Source organism: Hemitrygon akajei, chromosome 10, assembly GCF_048418815.1.
Source record: "Hemitrygon akajei chromosome 10, sHemAka1.3, whole genome shotgun sequence".
NCBI lineage: Eukaryota > Metazoa > Chordata > Chondrichthyes > Myliobatiformes > Dasyatidae > Hemitrygon > Hemitrygon akajei.
The window spans coordinates 87,047,742-87,067,434 of record NC_133133.1 but is presented as its reverse complement, the minus strand read 5'-3'; the positions used below and the strand labels follow the sequence as shown (position 1 = coordinate 87,067,434).

Sequence of the window (19,693 nt, the reverse complement as noted above, 5' to 3'; positions counted from 1 at the left end):
AGGCCCTTCGGCCTCCAAAACCCTGCCTCACATATAACCCCCCACCTTAAATTCCTCCATATACCCGTCTAGTAGTCTCTTAAACTTCACTAGTGTGTCTGCCTCCACCACTGACTCAGGCAGTGCATTCCACGCACCAACCACTCTGAGTGAAAAACCTTCCTCTAATATCCCCCTTGAACTTCCCTCCCCTTACCTTAAAGCCATGTCCTCTTGTACTGAGCAGTGGGGAAGAGGTGTTGGCTGTCCACTCTGTCTATTCCTCTTAATATCTTGTACATCTCTATCATGTCTCCTCTCATCCTCCTTTTCTCCAAAGAGTAAAGCCCTAGCTCCCTTAATCTCTGATCATAATCCATACTCGCTAAACCAGGCAGCATCCTGGTAAATCTCCTTTGTATCCTTTCCAATGCTTCCACATCCTTCCTATAGTGAGGCGACCAGAACTGGACACAGTACTCCAAGTGTGGCCTAACTAGAGTTTTATAGAGCTGCATCATTACATCACGTCTCAAACTCTATCCCTCGACTTATGAAAGCTAACACCCCATAAGCTTTCTTAACTACTCTATCTACCTGTGAGGCAACTTTCAGGGATCTGTGGACATGTACCCCCAGATCCCTCTGCTCCTCCACACTACCAAGTATCCTGCCATTTACTTTGTACTCTGCCTTGGAGTTTGTCCTTCCAAAGTGTACCACCTCACACTTCTCCGGGTTGAACTCCATCTGCCACTCCTCAGCCCACTTCTGCATCCTATCAATGTCTCTCTGCAATCTTCGACAGTCCTCTACACTATCCACAACACCACCAACCTTTGTGTTGTCTGCAAACTTGCCAACCCACCCTTCTACCCCCACATCCAGGTCATTAATAAAAATCACAAAAAGTAGAGGTCCCAGAACAGATCCTTGTGGGACACCACTAGTCACAACCCTCCAATCTGAATGTACTCCCTCCACCACAAACATCTGCCTTCTGCATGCAAGCCAATTCTGAATCCACCTGGCCAAACTTCCCTGGACCCCATGCCTTCTGACTTTCTGAATAAGCCTACCATGTGGAACCTTGTCAAATGCCTTACTAAAATCCATGTAGATCACGTCCACTGCACTACCCTCATCTATATGCCTGGTCACCTCAAAGAACTCTATCAGGCTTGTTAGGCATGATCTGCCCTTCACATAGCCATGCTGACTGTCCCTGATCAGACCATGATTCACTAAAAGCCCATAGATCCTGTCTTTAAGAATCTTTTCCTACAGCTTTCCCACCACAGACGTAAGGCTCACTGGTCTATAATTACCCGGACTATCCCTACTACCTTTTCTGAACAAGGGGACAACATTCGCCTCCCTCCAATCCTCCGGTACCATTCCTGTGGACAATGAGGACATAAAGATCTTAGCCAGAGGCTCAGCAATCTCTTCCCTCGCCTCGTAGAGCAGCCTGGGGAATATTCCATCAGGCCCCGGGGACTTATCCGTCCTAATGTATTTTAACAACTCCAACACCTCCTCTCCCTTAATATCAACATGCTCCAGAACATCAACCTCACTCATATTGTCCTCACCGTCATCAAGTTCCCTCTCATTGGTGAATACTGAAGAGAAGTATTCATTGAGGACCTCGCTCACTTCCTCAGCCTCCAGGCACATCTTCCCACTTTTATCTCTAATCGGTCCTACCTTCACTCCTGTCATCCTTTTGTTCTTCACATAATTGAAGAATGCCTTGGGGTTTTCCTTTACCCTACTCGCCAAGGCCTTCTCATGCCCCCTTCTTGCTCTTCTCAGCCCCTTCTTAAGCTCCTTTCTTGCTACCTTATATTCCTCAATAGACGCATCTGATCCTTGCTTCCTAAATCTCATGTAGGCTGCCTTCTTCCACCTGACTAGATTTTCCACTTCACTTGTCACGCATGGTTCCTTCATCCTACCATTCTTTATCTTCCTCACTGGGACAAATTTATCCCTAACATCCTGCAAAAGATTCTTAAACATCGACCACATGTCCATAGTAGATTTCCCTGTGAAAACATCATCCCAGTTCATACCCACAAGTTCCAGCCTTATAGCCTCATAATTTGCCCTTCCCCAATTAAAGATTTTCCTGTCCTCTCTGATTCTATCCTTTTCCATGGTGAAAAGGCACATAAGGCATGGTGAGGCCTCACGGAGTACTGTGAGCAGTTTTAGGCCCCTATCTGAGAAGTATATGCTGACATTGGAGATAGTTCAAAGGAAATTCACAGAACTTATTCTGAGATGGAAAGGCTTACATATGGGGTGTGTTTGATAGCCCTGGGCCTGTACTTGCTGGAACTTAGAAGAATGAGGGGGGATCTTATTGAAGCATATCAAATGTTGAAAGGCCTAGAAAGAATGGATGTGGAGAAGATGTTTTCTATTGTCGGAGACCCTAGGACCAGAGGGTACAACCTCAGAATAGAGGGACATTCATTTAGAATGGAGCAGTGAGAGCAAACTTTACTACATATACCACTATGCCACCCTAGATGATTGTTTGTTCGGTCCTTCACAACAGAAAAGCAATTATAAAATGAAAATGTTCCCTTTCATTCTTAACTTTTTTGGAAATTATGTGTTCTATGTTGGTATAATTGGCATTAGTTCCTAGCTAAATAAAAAAAATGGTCGTTTAAAGGAAATGTGGAACATTGGACAGGATCTTGCTACTTTCTGGAATAAGGATACAGTCATTCCAAATTCACTTTGCATGAACAGAGAGATTAAAATGCAAGTCTAGGCAGTAGGTTTCAATGAACTGTCCTTGCAGATTGTGCTTGACCTTGAGACATTGGTCCCTTTTAATCAGATTTGAATGTTATATTGTTGGTTTGCAAATTGCAATTCTAAATAGTTGGTCTGTGAAAAACACATTATTCTGGTCTCGAGAACAGTGAAGTTTTTAGATTGTGACTTCACTATTTGGAACTCTCTGCATTCCCACCATCCCCCACTTCCGCTGTACCCTTTTGTCTTTCACACGTTAATCTATCAGGAGACACAGTTACCTAATTTATATGACAAAAAATTTGTAATTCTAGATCAGAATTACAGCTTGTTCTATAAACAGATTTAAATGGCACCAAATTACATATTTATCTGAAATCACAAAATGAGAATGAAATTTCAAAATCCGTCACTGCTGCCTGCTCTTTATAAAATGTTTTTTTTTGTCTTTTTTTGTAAGACAGCAGCTGCTTAGTTGGATTTCCATGCACATCTACATAATTGATTCATAGTGGTTTTGTACATGAGAATTAACTATCATCAAGTCATTCTTGCAAACTTACTCAGAAATAATCCCAATCAGTTTTTGTCAAGTGAATGTAATTCACTATGATTTATGCTGCACAGTGGGTCTTAAGTTTTTTACATTTAAACTGAAGTTATTATGAAATGTATACATTTGGTGATTTTGCATCATGAATACTGTGCTTGAAAATCTTTTTCTTGAGAGTACTGTAGAATACTTGAGCCTGTTTTCGAGTAACGGTTCATTTCAGGAGCTAAGAATTATAGTGAAAGCAAAAATACTTACAGTAAATTACATTCATACATTATTTATATAAAATAATGAATCTGTCTGCTTTTCCCAAGAGCTAAATTAGGAATGCCTCAATTTCTTAGTCCAGAAGCTCAAAGTCTTCTCAGAACACTATTCAAGCGAAATCCTGGGAATCGATTAGGTACTACTTCAACACTTTTATCATTGTCCTTCTCTGTACTAATGCATGTTTCTAGTTATTGTTGGATATTTAATAATTGTTATTTGTCTTATATTTGAATTCATGCATGCATGTTTAAATTGTCATTACTCTATGCTGAAAGTAGCTTTTTCAGTTTCGTCAGTTTTAAAACCTTTATAGTTTCATTTTTTAGATTATTGATCCAGGAATATGAAAATAGTGTTCAATTTTCTGGTACCTATTGTGTTCCTTTTACAAATATATCTGCTTGAACACCACTTCTTTAACTCAGGGTTACTTAACAATTTAAAGTGTCAAAATGCGTGTGTGTGTTAGAGAGTGAGACTGACTGAATGAGCTGGACTTGGTGCAGACTTTGACGCTGCCTGTGACAGTGAGGCATTGGTGCACGAAGAAGGTGTGCAGTCTTAACAGCGAGTGATCACCTTAGTTGCTTTTCTTGTGATTGCAAGACTTTGTTGGACATTGGTGATGTGAAATGCTGCAAGCCCAATTAATTGGTTTATTGGTGAATGGTGAAGAAACTGCTTGGCTTAAGTCATAGTGTGGACTAGGCCTCGAGCTGTGGTGTCACCTGTTTGCAGCCACCCAGAGGAAGGTGCTGGAGTTGGGCACTCCTCTGGAGTACTGGAGGTGATGTGACATGGCACCATACTGGAGTCATGCAGCCACCAGTGTTAGCTTAGCAGAAGCTAAGCTGCATTTCGTTCAACTGCAGAATGCTGCACATTCAAGGACTCAAAGAATTAGACTTTTTTTTAATGTGACTGTATTTTACTACAGTCTATATGTGCTTGCTATCTTATATGTGCCTTGTGCTGTGTGCGACTGTTGGTACTGTGTTTTACACCTCGACCCTGGAGTGACACTGTTGTTTGGCTGTATTTATGGGTATTCATGTTTGGTTGAAAGACAGTTAATCTTGAACACAGATTTATTAACATAATTTATTCTATACATGTTCTCTTTATACTAATGTATGAAGTAATAAAGTCTAATGTTGCTTGAGTATATCCTAGTTATATTGAGCCTTGTGTGGATCGGCACACTAACCACGCAGAGAGGTTTAATTTATTTCATTGGGCACCTTGAATTTATTGCAATATTTGACATGGTGTTAATGCAGTTGAAATTCCTTTATCTTTTTAAGAATTGACTTGAATCTAGTTATGAATAAAAACATGTATTTTCTTTAGTGTTTAGATGTTATTGGAGTATTTTCCATTAAAACTGATAAAATTGGTTTATTATTGTCACATGTACCTAGGTACGTGAAAAACTTTTTTTGCATGCCTTTCATCACATTGAGTTGAGTTTGGCCTCTGCCCTCCTGCAGCAATGACTACAAATAAACATCACGTAATCTTAATTCTTGTAGGAGCTGGCCCTGATGGAGTTGAAGAGATCAAAAGGCATCCATTCTTTGCCACCATTGACTGGAATGTAGGTGTTTCCCATTCCAACAAGCAAGATCAAGGTCACAAAGCTGTTAAATGTAATGTTTTTTACTCCTGACAAAACAAAGTTAAAATCTAAATTTTCATGGATTTAATTTACTTAAAGAATTCCTCTACTGTTATTAAACCACCTATGTTAATACATATTCTGTGCTGGGAGTACAAAGCTTAGTCTCTGTATGTTTATTATTGAGATACATGGAGAATAGGCCATTCCAGCCCTTCAAGTCATGCTGCACAGCAATCCCTGATTTAACCTTAGCCTAATTTCGGGACAATTTATAATGACCAGATTGTCTTTGGACTGTGGGAGGAAACCAGAGCACCTGGAGGACACCCACGCAGTCACGGAGAGAACATACAAACTCCTTACAGACAGTGGCAGGAATTGAACCCCAGATCACTGGTTCTATAAAGCGTTGTGCTAACTACTACGCTGCTGTGCCATCCGAAATGTATGTTCTTGCACATATAGTATAAGTCTGATTAAGTGTATTTAATAAATACGATTTTATTTTGATGTACACTGAAGAACCAGTTTGAAGCACGTATTTATACACACTGTACGCACGGTAATTCAAGTTGTAATGATTGATGCATATAAAAAACAAACATTCTCTATTTCTTAGAAACTGGTCAGAAAAGAAATCCAACCTCCATTTAAACCTGCTTCTGGTAAGCCAGAAGACACTTTCTGCTTTGATCCAGAATTTACAGCTAAAACACCAAAAGGTAGAGATGATTGCTTTCATTATTGTTATGACATTTGTGTAAAATGTAAGTCTGCACCTTCCCAGTTCTGAAGGGTTTTTTAGCTTTTTGGTTTACAGTTCATGGCATGAATACATATTGATGGAAGTTTAGTGATTGTTACAGAGATATAGATGTCTCTGAGATATACGTTTGTAGATTGCCTGCAGAACGCACTGGGAGATACGACTAATGCTACTGCAAAATCATCCATATGCTTTGGGAGGATAAGCAAATCAACATCAGGGTCTTTTCCCTCCTCAGCATCCCAGCACTGAGGTTTTAATTACAATCAGTCAGCTGTAAGCAACATGTCACTTATGAATGCGAATACAAACAGACATTCTGCTGTGAGCATTATTGTGGCAAGAGATTACTATATGGATAGAGTAAAAGAATATAATTCTTAAGTTACAATATGTATAACCCCACAGACTCGTGAAAATACCTGCTTCATGACCATTCAAACTGTGTGTTGTTCTTGCAGAAACATGGATCCTATTCAATTTACCATCAATCTTTAGGCCATGCCACTCAGGGACTTGCACTAATATTATTTTGTGACTGAATGTGCTATTTTAGCTGTATGTGTTTTATGTGACTATGTAATGTGTTTTGCACCTTGGCCCCAGAGGAACTGTGTTTAGCTGTATACATGAATGGTAATTAAACTTGAATTTGAAGCAGAGTATTTGGGGCAGTATTGACTCAAATTCCATTTACTAAAAGCATACTGAAACCTAGCATCAGTAGGGAAAGAGCCCACCACCTCCCAAACTGCTCACTCACCCTGTCGGGCAATTTGTGGCAGAGTCTGTAGATCCACTTCATGAGCTATCTCAGAACTGATGGAATGAAAATGGGTGCAGTGTGCACTGGATCCTGTGGGACTACCCAATAAGGAGGGAAGTACTTTATTTTATAACTGGAAGATAAATTTCTCATAGTGAGTCATAGAGATACTGCATGGTAACAGGCCGTTTGGCCTACCTGGTCTACACTGACCAACAAGCACTCATATGACATTAATTGTGCCATAATCCAAATTCTCCCCACATTCCTGTTACAAGGATTACCCCTTAGTAATGATGATCGGTTAGGCATAGTGAGAATCTGTGTTTGCTGACAAATATCTTCACGGTCTCAACTGAAAATTTATGCAACCGAATATCTCTGTGTGAAATCTACTAAGTTTCCCTGACCCTCCATGAACAGTCGAAGAATAGAAAAGGTAATACCAGGAAAGGAGACTACACTGGCCTGATCTAATCTCCACGTGTCTGACATGGCTGTTTAATTAAGCGATCTGCAGTGGTTCATCTCTGGAGTGATATCACTGCTTTGCATTCAAAGCCTTTCATTTTTATACTCTTTCCTCACCAGTTCAAATGCCGTGCTTCAATCTTGTCATCTCATAGACACCTAACTGACCTGGGTCACTTTCTTATTGGCTCTGGTCGAGGGCTACAACCAGTATTGTTCTGTGTCCTTTGCCCTCAGTCTCAGCCTTTTGTTCTTTTCAGCTCTGACTGAGCCAAACAAGGTGACCCGGTCTGAGCTACCAAGATTACAGAATGCTCCTTCAGCAAGCCTGTCACTTTACATAATAAATTGCTACTTGTCTAAGAATGGTCTCAGGTTTAGCAGGTTATTAACACAAAACTCCTTGCGTCCACATTCTATTGCTTTGATTAACTTAAATATCTCAGAGCAAGAAATCAGTTCAAACAGTTCACAAAATGACTGCAAGGACAGTCTCACAAATTGGCCGCCTCCATTCTTGTTCACTGATTGTTGTTCTTTCTGACCCACATTCCCATCAAGCTACTCCCGGATTTTCCCATTCATCTGTGCATGATGGGAAATTTACAGTGGTCAATTAACCTACAAGCCTTCACATTTTTGGGATGGGTGAGGAAAGCGGAGAAGCCAAAGAAAATGTGCAAACTACAAACAGGCAGTAGGTCAGGACTGAGTTCTGGTATCTGGAGCTGTGGGTCCACAACTTCATCATTATAGCATCCCAGTTATTTGTGATGCTGGCTAACATTGAGGTTTGTCTAACTGGTCTATAATTTCCTTTCTTTTGCCTTCCTCCCTTCTTAAAGAGTGGAGTGATATTTGCAATCTTCCATTCCTCCGGGACCATGTTAGAATCAAGTGATTCTTGAAAGATCATGACCAATGCATCTGTTGTGTGTATGCCTTCAGCAACCTCTTTCAGACTGTGGGGTGTAATCTGGTCCAGGTGACTTATCCACCTTAAAACTTTTCAGTTTGCCTGGAACTTTTTCCTTTGTAATAGCAATGGCACTCACTCCTGCTCCCTGACACTCACAGACCTCGGGCACTCTACTCGTGTCCTCCACAGTGAACACTAATGCAAAGTATTCATTAAGTTAGCAATTTCTTTGTCCCCCATTACTACCTCACCTTCATCATTTCTAGTGGTCTGATATCAACTCTCACCTCCCTTTTACTCTTTTATAGAATTGAAAAAACATAGTATCCTATTGGCTAGTTTGGCTACTTTTCTCTTCTTATATCTTTTTTAGTTGCCTTTTGTTGGGTTTTAAAAGCTTCCCAATCATCCAACTACCCACTCACTTTTGATATCTTATATGTCCTTTCCTTGGCTTTTATGCAGTCCTTAATTTCCCTTGTCAATCATGGTTGCCTAACCCTACAATTTTAGAACTACTTGTTGTGTGGGACGTAACTATCCTGCTACTTGTAAACTATTCCCAGAAACTTCAGCCACCTCTGCTCTGCTCTTCTGTCATTGTCGGGGGAAAAACAACTGAGGGAGGATATTGTTTGTAATCTGGTTGTATCAACATAAATAAATTAATAACAAACAAGAAATGGAAAAGCAAGTGATTATAAGCATTTACCCCTTTAAATTAGATTCAGATTCTTTCTGGAATGCTGTTTATAAATTATTTATAATGATGAAAGTTTTCAGACATAGGTTTAAATTTAGAGAAGAGTGCAACTGGGGTCAAAAGAACCCAGTCTCTCCAAAGAACAGTTCAACAAAGTGAATTTTACTTCAGTTGATGCTATTTTACACAATTTAGTGTACTATATTATGGAGTCATACAGCATTGAAACAGACCAGTTAGCTTACCAGGTTCTTGCCAACTATCTAACCCTTTAACTAATCCCTTTTTTTTGTTCTCCCCAATTTCTTCCCACCAGTTTCTCCCACTCAGTAGGGGCAATTAACCTACTAATCCTCTCATACTTAAGATGAGGGAAGAAGCCTGAGTAGTCACAGAGAGGATGTGCAAACCAGTAGTCAGGATTGAACCTGGGTCACTGGTGCTATGTAATGGCAACTCTACTGACCACTGTGCTTGCCTATTTGTAGTGAATGAAAATCCATCAGGGCCAATGTACAGCAGACATATTCCTAGTATAGTATTGATTTTATTGGATTTAAAAGCCAAAGATCATCTGTTAAAGATCCAACACAATTATTATTTTGTGTATAAACTCTTTCTACATTTTCATGGGCTTCTTCAGCCCATTGCTTTTGCAAAGCTATAACCAATATAAAACAAATTATTTAATTCCTCAGTGAAAATACTTGACAAGTTTAATCAGATTAGATACAGCAAAAGGCATTTATCTGTTAATTTTTCCACATTATAACTTGAAGGCAGAATCTACAAAGTGGAATCAGTGGTGGTTAGCAGTTTATCATTAGAGATCATTGATCGTTAAACTGTTCTAAAAGCTCCAAGTGACAATTCATCAGAGATTACCATAATATATAACTTGTATATATTTGCAGTCATGGTTGAAGCTGTATGAGGCCATGAACAAAATTATTTTTAATCTGTGGACAGAAATATTTAAACTAATATGTGATTATAAGTAAACTTAAAATAACATTTATTAAACATTTGTATTATAAAGTTGTCGTTCCATTTTAATATCACAGCAAGACTGAATTTATTTCATGCGATGTAGTTCACTGCACTGCAGAGATATTTACTTATTGAGATACAGTGTGGAATTGGTCCTTCAAGCTGTGCCACCCAGTGATCCCCGATTTAACCCCAGCCTAATCACAGGACAATTTACAATGACCAATGAACCTACCAACCAATACGCCTTTGGACTGTGGGAGGAAACCCACGTGGTCATGGGGAGAACATGCAGGGACAGGAAATGATCTAGGATTGTACTGCAAATTTTTTTGTCTTGAAAAAAATTAAGAATTGAATGTTTTTTCTTGATTTAGATTCACCTGGTATTCCACCAAGTGCTAATGCACATCAGCTGTTCAGAGGGTTTAGTTTTGTGGCAACCAATTCAATGGAAGTAGGGCAAAGCACCCCTCTCGCGATAGTACAACCTATAGTGCAGGTATGGCACATGACAAATAAATATCACATGTGATTGTAATGATAAATAAGTTATTGCCAATGTTTGACAATATTGAGTTTTAACATTAAAGCTAATGTCTTTCATGTAATGGAATGCCAAAGTGAAGAAAAAATCTAAATTTTTCTAATTTAACTAATTTCTTTCTGGTTTAAATAGCTGCATGGCAACAGCATTCAGTTTAATGATGGATATGAGCTCAAAGAAGATATTGGAGTTGGCTCCTACTCAATCTGCAAGCGTTGTATACATAGAGTTACGAACATGGAGTTTGCTGTTAAGGTAATGAATGAATAAGTGCACATTCAATTTATTGCTGCATGTCCACTGTAAAGCTTTAAAAATTTATCCTCCTTGGAGAAGGGAACTCGGTTGTATTCAACTGGTTTTAGCAGCAAACTCTCCAGCTTAACCGATTTATAGTTTACCAAAGTTATTGGTGAGTTGTAGGTAAAGGGAACAATGTGTGAACCTATTGCCCCTATTCCTCCAAAAAACACAAGACCTGTTTGGTGAAGAACGCATTCAAGACAAATTTGGTCTTGCTAGTTGAGATCATTGATCATGAATTGTAAGAGTTTAAAGAAAAGCCCAGTGCTGTGATACTTTGCGTCATTTGTAATACGTTGCACATACTTTATACAATGTATAAGGATTAAACGTGTGTGTTTTAGAAATCCCAGATGAAGCTAGACATGGTATCTATTTGTTTAAGACTTTAGAGTATTGGGTATTCTGTTACTGAGCTCTTGCTTTGGCAACCATTGGTTTGAAGGTGACTCAGTTTCAGTTGAAGCTTCTGTCAGTTTACTACATTGCGAGGTAATTCCATGGAGCTGGAACGTAATAAATGTTGCAAATTCTACAATATGCTAGTAAACCTGAGAATATCATCAAAGTTCATGGTACAAATGCAAAATAATCTGGACAGGCTCATCTACTGATGGAATTATCTATCACTGCTATCTGCAACTGAGACTTTTAAAGGGAGTCATATGGCATGGAAGCAGGTCCTTTAGGCTGAATCACCTATGCTGATCAAGATGCCTATCTATGTTTGTCCATTTTTCCTGCATTTGGTCCATATCTCTCTGTTCTTTTCCTGTTTACCTGTCCAGGTGCTTTTAAATACTGTAATTATACCTGACTCTATGGTCTCATATGGTAGGTTGGTCCCATATACCTACAAGCCTTTGCCCTACCCTAGACTATCTACTTCATCTATGCCCCTCATAATTTCATAAGCATCACCATATATTTTACTATACATCACTAATTTCTGTACATTCTTCTAACCATGGCAGATTTTACGCCCTTCTTCTCACATCACAGTCCAGGAATCCTGTAATTTTTCATTCCCATTCTTTAAGAAAAGTATATCCCTTCTTGGATGAAGACCTCAAAAAGAGTTCAGTCTCACCACACACTTAATATGGAGTATCAAATGTAGAAAATCTAAAAGAACAGCAGGAAATGCTGAAGAGTCAGCAGGTCAGGCTACATCAGAGTTTCATTTCAAGACTTTTCATCAGAACTGGGACGGTGATGAAATAATCTCATTAACTGCAGGGAGTGTGGGGGAGGGGATAGGCTGTCATCAAAGTTGTTTGGTGAATGAGCAAACGGAATGGTCAGTGAAAAACGTAGACAGAAGAATGTGAGTGTTGTGAAATGCAAGGAAGCAAAATGTCAGTTCTCGAAAACCTGAATAGTTAAGATATCAAGAATTAGATTAAGGAAAAGTAGGGTAGCTTATTACAGGAATAGAGATAGGGAATTCCTATAGGAATATTCAAAGTATTAGGCAAGTAATTAGGAGGACAAAAAATACACACAGAATAAGCAATATTTGACTTCCTACTTTTCCTTGCTGATTGTGTGGAAGGTTGTCTTAGGCTAAAAAGAAAGAAAAGAATATGTGTAAAATGGGTGAAAAATGGCGGATAGTGTTAAATCCAGATAAATATGAGGATATGCATTTTGGGAAAGTTAATGATGCTATGGCATATACCATGAACAGAGGCACAGAGTACATGTCCGTAGATCCTTAATAGACAAACACAGGTAATAATATGGTTAGGAAGGCTTCTGTATCTGTTTTGTAATATTTTGCAAATTTTGCTCTCTGCAAATTTATATTCATCCCCAAATTTAATAGGTGCATCATTGCCAACTGAATCTTCAACATACAGGGCTCAATCCTAATATTTTCTGCCTAAACCTCTCCAGCAATCTTGTTCTTTTTTCCTCTTTGAAGACAATCCTCCTTCCAAACTCTGCTTTTTTCCCCCATGTGCTCTTATGAAATGCTAATGGACATTTTGCTACATTAAAAGCTCTCTTTCAGTGGATGAATTGGGTTTGTGCTATAACTTTCATCCATGTTGTTCATGATAGCAAATGGTAGTCCAATCTGTCATTTGCCGACCAGTCATCTGGTATGCTAACTAGTTGCTTGCTAGTCAGATCCTGCCAGTCAGTGCCTGTCCATTGAGTTACTCTTATCCTTTTGACTACTTTTATCTGCCATTGAAATCACACTTTAAAACTCAACTTTAAAACCTCATAGATTTGTCAAGCATTTTCTAATTATTACAAATCCATGCTGGCTGTCAGATCATCAGAATATTTTTACAGTAGTCAGTTACTTCATCCTTAATTAAAGCCTTTGAGATTTTTTAACAACAGATGCAAGGATAACTTTGTTTTCTCTTTCATGTCTTTTTAATAATGGATTGATATACATAATTATTCAGTCTCATGGGACAGTTTCTGAATGATGCCAAATTCCATTTCCAATTCATATGTGATTGTCTAAATCCAGCAAGAGGTTTTCAACCAATGCTTATTTGAGTGTGTTCTGTAATATTTCTACAAATTCAGCTATTTAGAAGTTTTGCTTAACTGAATTTACATAATTTATGCATTTTAATATTTCAGGTCGATGACTCTTTCATGACCTGAGTATTCCCAGCATTTTCTCTTTGTATTTTGGATTGCCAGCATCAATAGTTTTTCACCTTTTTTTATTGCCCACAATTAGACAATTAAGTTGCAGGGTATGATTATAAAAACAAATGCTACAAACGCAGACCAAATGCTGTAAACAAGGATTTTTATTACTTCTCAGTGACCTCCTTTCAAGGTGTAATGATCATATGATGATGGACGTAGAGCAATCAATGGGATACAAGGACAAAAACAGGTCATTCTGCTTAATCACTTCATGTTGGCATTTAAAAGTTACATGTACGTTGCAGCATACACTGAAACACTTTGTTTGCAGCAATGACCAACACAGTTTAAACACACTGTGGCAGTCCTATATTTTACCTTGTTTCTTCTGGATACCAACATAGCATGGCGATAACTTTGTAAAACTTAACAATCTGTGCGTCTTTGGAATGCGGGTAGAAACAAAAGCACACTCCATTTGAGCCTTCACTTCTCTTTCTTCATTTAAAACTGTTGGTTTAACACTCATTTTCCTTCTCATATGCTTATCCCTCCCTTGAATGTTCACTCCATTCTGTGCTGTTCATTTTACCTGCTTCCTGTTGTAGCGAGTTGTCCATTTTCACCACTCTTTCAATGAAAGGTATTTATTTTGAATTTCTGCATTGGATTTTTAGGATAGCATCTATTATGTACTTAACAATGTGTAAATATTATTTTTACATCCATTGTTTTGAAACCCATCATACTCTTAAAGACCTGTATCAGGCCATTCCTTGGGCTTCTTTCCTCAAGAGAAAAGAGACCCTGTCTGTTCATTCTTTCCTGTAATATGTTCCAGTACATTTCAGAAATCATCCTTTTATTTATTCTGCAATGCTTCAGTACCTTTTCCATAATAAGGTTAGCAGTGTTGAATCCAGTAGCCTTAAGTGTGATTTAATCTAAGTTCAGAAAAGGTTTAGCATAACTTCCCAATTTTCCAATTCTGTCTAGAAAAAATTCCTAGTACTGCATTTTCTTTGTATATTCTTTACCTATAGTACAGTTTTGCACTTTCTGTATTGAGATTTCTCTGTTATCCTACCCCAGCTAGTTTGCAGTGTTCAAGTAATGTGACCACTATGTTCTTCCTATCAAAATATACTACCTTAATTAATCCATGCTGTGTTTGATTTGTTAATTATTTTTCCATTTCGCAAGCAGCACTACTCCTAATTTGATCTGCCTTGCAATTTTAACATTATGTTTATTCCAGAGCCTTAATCATTATGTAAATTGTGAACAGTGCTCTTTGTGGAACATCAGTACCCAACTTCTGTGAATATCTGTCCTCTATTTTCATGTTCTGCTTTCAGACCTCATACCTGTAATCCTTCCTTCCTTCCATTTGCTTGCACTTGGCCACCTCACCTGATTTCACCTGTCCCTTAAGGGCGACATTAACCAGACAGTCAAGATACTGAATGCTGCCATCAGCAAACAAGAAACTGCCCAGCCTGACATGTTTCAAATCATGACTTCAATCAGGCTTGTTTGAATAAACCTCTGCTCAATTATCATTAGCATATAACCTGCAGCACCCCTGGTCCCAACACACTCAACCATGGCTACACTACAATCAGGAATGCCTACTGTTCCATGCCTAGACTGCATTTTGGGAAATCTGATCACTTGGCTGTCCTTCTCCTACCTGTATACAAGTGAAGGCTAAAGAGCAAGGCTCCACAGATAAGGACAACAAAGGGGTGATTGCAGGAGGCAGAGGAGCGGCTGTGGGATTGCCTTGAGTCAATGGACTGAACTAGTTTCAAGAACTGATCAGAGAATCTAAATGAGTACAACACAATTATCATAAACTAACAATTGTAGATGAGTGTGTTCCAACAAAATCATTCAGAGTCTTCCCCTGGGTAAACCATGACAATCACAACCTGCTGAGGGGTAGATCAGTGATATTCAGGTCTGGCGACCAAGCAAGTTACAAGACGTCCAGGTATGATTTCTGGAGAGCCATTTCATGTGCCAAGTCGCAATTCCAGACCAAACTTGAGCCACTGGAGGATGCTTAACAGCTGTGGCAGTGCTTGAATGCTATTACCTCGTACAAAGTGAAACCAAGCAACGTTGGTGACAACAAGGCTTTTCTCCCAGAAGAGCTCAATCCCTTCTATATTCGCTTTGACCGTCAAAAAACAACTCCCACAGCCTCAGCATAATGGGTCCACGGCAGACGCTGTTTCATTATGGAAGACTCCAGCAGTGAGTACGAGGGAGAAGGTGCTCAAAAAGCTGAAAGACCTAAAGATACTTCAGTCACCCAAACCAGATAAACTGCACCCTAGGGATCTGAAAGAGGTATTAGTAGAGATTGTGGAGGCATTAGTAATGATCTTTTAAGAATCATTGGACTCTGGCTTGGTGCCAGAAGGCTGGAAACTTGCAAGTGTCACTCCATTCTTTAAGAAAGGAGGAAGGCAGTAGAAGGGAAATTATAGACCAGTTAGCCTGACCTCAGTGGTTGGAAGATGTTGGAGTCAATTGTGAAAGATGAGGTTATGGAGTACTTAGTGAAACAGGACAGGACAAAGTCAGCATGGTTTCCTATGGGAAATCTTGCCTGATGAACCTGTTGGAGAATCTTTGAGGAGATTACAAGTAGGATAAATAAAGTGGAAGCAGGGGATGTTGTATATTTGGATTTTCAGAAGGCCCTTGACAAGTGCCACACATAAGGCTGCTTACCAAGTTAACTGCCCATGGTATTACAGGAAAGTTACTAGCATGGTTAGAGCATTGCCTGATTGGTAGGAGGAAGTGAGTGGGAATAAAAGCATCCTTTTCTGGTTGGCTGCCAGTGACTAGTGGTGTTCCGCAAGGGTTGGGGTTGGTGTTGGGACCGCTTTTTATTCCATATATCAATGATTTAGATGATGGAATAAATGGCTTTGTTGCCAAGTTTGCAGATGGTATAGCAGACTGAAAAGCTTGAGCATGTAGATATTAAAGGAGGAGGATGTGCTGGAGCTTTTGGAAAGCATCAAATTGGATAAGTCACCGGGACCGGTCAAGATGTACCCCAGGCTATGGTGGGAAGCAAGGAGGGTATTGCTGAGCCTCTGGCGATGATCTTTGAATCATCAGTGGGGACGGGAGAGGTTCCAGAGGATTGAAGGGTTGCAGATGTTGTTTCCTTATTCAAGAAAGGGAGTAGAGATAGCCCAGGAAATTATAGACCTGTGAGTCATACTTCAGTGGTTGTTAAATTGATGGAGAAGATCTTGAGAGGCAGGATTTATGAACATTTGGAGAGGCATAATATGATTAGGAGTAGTCAGCATGGCTTTGTCAAAGGCAGGTTGTGCCTTACGAGCCTGATTGAATTTTCTGAGGATGTAACTAAGCACATTGATAAAGGTAGAGCAGTAGATGTAGTGTATATGAATTTCAGCAAGGCATTTGATAAGGTACCCCATGCAAGGCTTATTGAGAAAGTAAGGAGGCATGGGATCCAAGGGGACATTACTTTGTGGATCCAGAACTGGCTTGCCCACAGAAGGCAAAGAGTGGTTGTAGATGGGTCATATTCTGCATGGAGGTCAGTGACCAGTGAGTGCCTCGGGGATCTGTTCTGGGATCCCTACTCTTTGTGATTTTTATAAATGACCTGGATGAGGAAGTGGAGGGATGGGTTAGTAAGTTTGCTGATGACACAAAGGTTGGGGCTGTTGTGGATAGTGTGGAGGGCTGTTAGAGGTTACAGTGGGACATTGATAAGATGGAAAACTGGGCTAAGAAGTGGCAAATAGAGTTCAACCCAGATAAATGTGAAGTGGTTCATTTTGGTAGGTCAAATATGATGGCAGGATATAGTATTAATGGAAAGACTCTTGGCAGTGTGGAGGATCAGAGGGATCTTGGGGTCCGAGTCCATAGGAAGCTCAAAGCTGCTGCGCAGGTTGACTCTGTGGTTAAGAAGGTAGGTATACAGTGCATTGGCCTTCATCAATCATGGGATTGAGTTTAAGAGCCGAGAGGTAATGTTGCAGCTATATAGGACCCTGGTCAGACTCCACTTGGAGTACTGTGCTCAGTTCTGGTCACCTCACTACAGGAAGGGTGTGAAAACCATAGAAAGGGTGCAGAGGAGATTTACAAGGATGTTGCCTGGATTGGGGAGCATGCCTTATGAGAATAGGTTGAGTAAACTCGGCCTTTTCTCCTTGGAGCGATGGAGGATGAGAGGTGACCTGGTAGAAGTGTATAAGGTAATGAAAGACATTGATCATGTGGATTGTCAGAGGCTTTTTCCCAGGGCTGAAATGGCTAGCACAAGAGGGCGCAATTTTAAGGTGCTTGGAAGTAGGTAAAGAGGAGATGTCGGGTAAGTTTTTTGTTTTTTTTTGTTTTTTTTTTTAAATACACAGAGAGTGGTGAGTGTGTAGAATGAGCTACTGGCGACGGTGGTGGTGTTGGATACGATAGGGTTTTTTTTAAGAGACTCCTGGATAGGTACATGGAGCTTAGAAAAATAGAGGGCTGTGGGTAACCCTAGGTAATTTCTCAGGTAAGGGTGGGTTGATGGGCCTGTATTGTGCTGTAGGTTTTCTGTGTTTCTATGATAGGAATATTGGTGGAGGGGCAAGTAGTGTAGAGGAAAATGAAAGGCTGCAGAAGGGCTTGGACAGATTTGGAGAATGGGCAAGAAACTGGAAAATGAAATGCAGTTTTGGAAACTGTATAGTCATGCACTTTGTAGAAGAAATAAATGTGCAGACTGGTTTCTAAATGGGGAGAAAATCCAAAAATCTGGGATGCAAAGTGACTTGGGAGTTCTTGTGTAGAACAACCTAAAGGTTAACTTGTAGGTAGATTCAATGTTGAGGAAGACAAATGCAAGGTTAGCAATAATTTCAAGAGCTTTAGATTACAAGTGCAGTGATGGGATGCTGAAGCTTTATAAGGCACTTGTGAGGTCACATCTTGAGTATTGTTAACAGTTGTGGGCTAATTATCTAAGAAAAATTGTGCCGGCATTGGAGAGGATTCAGAAGAGGTTCACAAGGATGATTCCAGGAATGAAAGGGTTATTATATGAGGAATGTTTGATGGCTCTAGGCCTGTACCCGCTGGAATTTAGAAGGACGAGGGGGAATCTCATTGAAACCTTTCGAATGTAGAAAGTCCTAGACAGAGTAGATGTGGAAAGGCTGTTCCCCACGGTGGGGGAGCCTAGGACAAAAGAGCAGAGCCTCAGGCGTGTCCATTTAAAACAGAGATGCGAGGAAATTTTTTTTCAGCCAGTTGTGGTGGATTTGTGGAATTTATTACCACAGGAAGCTGTTGAGTTCAGGTCCTTGGGTGTATTTGAGACAGAGATTGATAGGTTCTTGACTGGCCACAGCATCAAAGGTTACAGGGGAGAAGGTCAGGGAGTGGGGTTGAGAAGGGGAAAGAGAAAAGCTTCAGCCATGATTGAATGGCGGAGTAGACCTGATGAGCCAAATGTTTTAATCCTGCTCCTATGTCTTATGCTCTTATGGTGTCATGGTCAATGGCTCTTCACTCAACTCTGGAACATCTGGACAACAAAGATTCATAAATAGGAATGCTCTTCAATGACTAATGCTCAGCGTTCAACACTTCCATCTCCTCAAACCTAATCAATAGGCTTCAAGACCTTGGCCTTAATAGCTCCATGTGCGATTGGATCTTCGATCTTCTTACCCGCAGAGTCCAGTCAGTTGAGATTGGCAACAACGTGCCTCCCACAATCTCCATCAACCAGGTGAACCATAAGACAGTGTACTTAGCCCCGTGCTCTACTCACTTTATACTTATGACTGTTAGACTTAAGCATAGCTCTGACACCATGTTTAAGTTTGCTGATGACACCAATGTCGTTAGATGAATTAGTGGTGTCATTGGTGGTGACGAATCAGCATATAGAGGGAGACTGAAAATCTGGCTGAGTGGTGCCACAATGACAACTTCTCACTCTTTGTCAGCAAGACCAAGGAGCTGATTACTGACTTGAGGAGGAAACTGAAGGTCCATGATCCAGTCCTCATCAGCAGATAAGAGGTGGAGAGACTCAGCAACTTTAAATTCCTCGGTGTTATCATTTCAAAGGATCTGTCCTGGACTCAGCTCATAAGTGCAATTACAAGTACAGCAGTACCTCCAATTCTTTAGAAGTTTGTAATGATTTAGCATTTCATCAAAAACTTTGACAAACTTTTATAGATATGTGGTGGAGAGATTATTGACTGGTTGCATCACAGCCTGGTATGAAAACACCAATGCCCTTGAACAGAAAACTCCTGCAAAAAATGGTGGACATGGCCCAATCCATCACGGGGAAAGTCCTCCCCTCCATTGAGCACAGCTGCGTGGTGT

At 40.0% G+C, this 19,693-nt stretch overlaps 1 protein-coding gene across 2 annotated transcripts in view; it reads left to right on the top strand.

Annotated features, from left to right (window-relative positions):
- Positions 1 to 19,693, top strand: part of rps6kal (ribosomal protein S6 kinase a, like) — a 170,775-nt gene that overhangs the window by 88,837 nt on the left and 62,245 nt on the right. For both annotated transcript variants that reach the window (XM_073058599.1, XM_073058600.1), the window contains 5 exons: positions 3,628 to 3,716; positions 5,116 to 5,180; positions 5,824 to 5,926; positions 10,197 to 10,321; positions 10,499 to 10,621. In XM_073058599.1, coding sequence (XP_072914700.1) covers positions 3,628 to 3,716; positions 5,116 to 5,180; positions 5,824 to 5,926; positions 10,197 to 10,321; positions 10,499 to 10,621 — 505 coding nt within the window. The remainder of the gene's footprint in view (positions 1 to 3,627; positions 3,717 to 5,115; positions 5,181 to 5,823; positions 5,927 to 10,196; positions 10,322 to 10,498; positions 10,622 to 19,693) is intronic.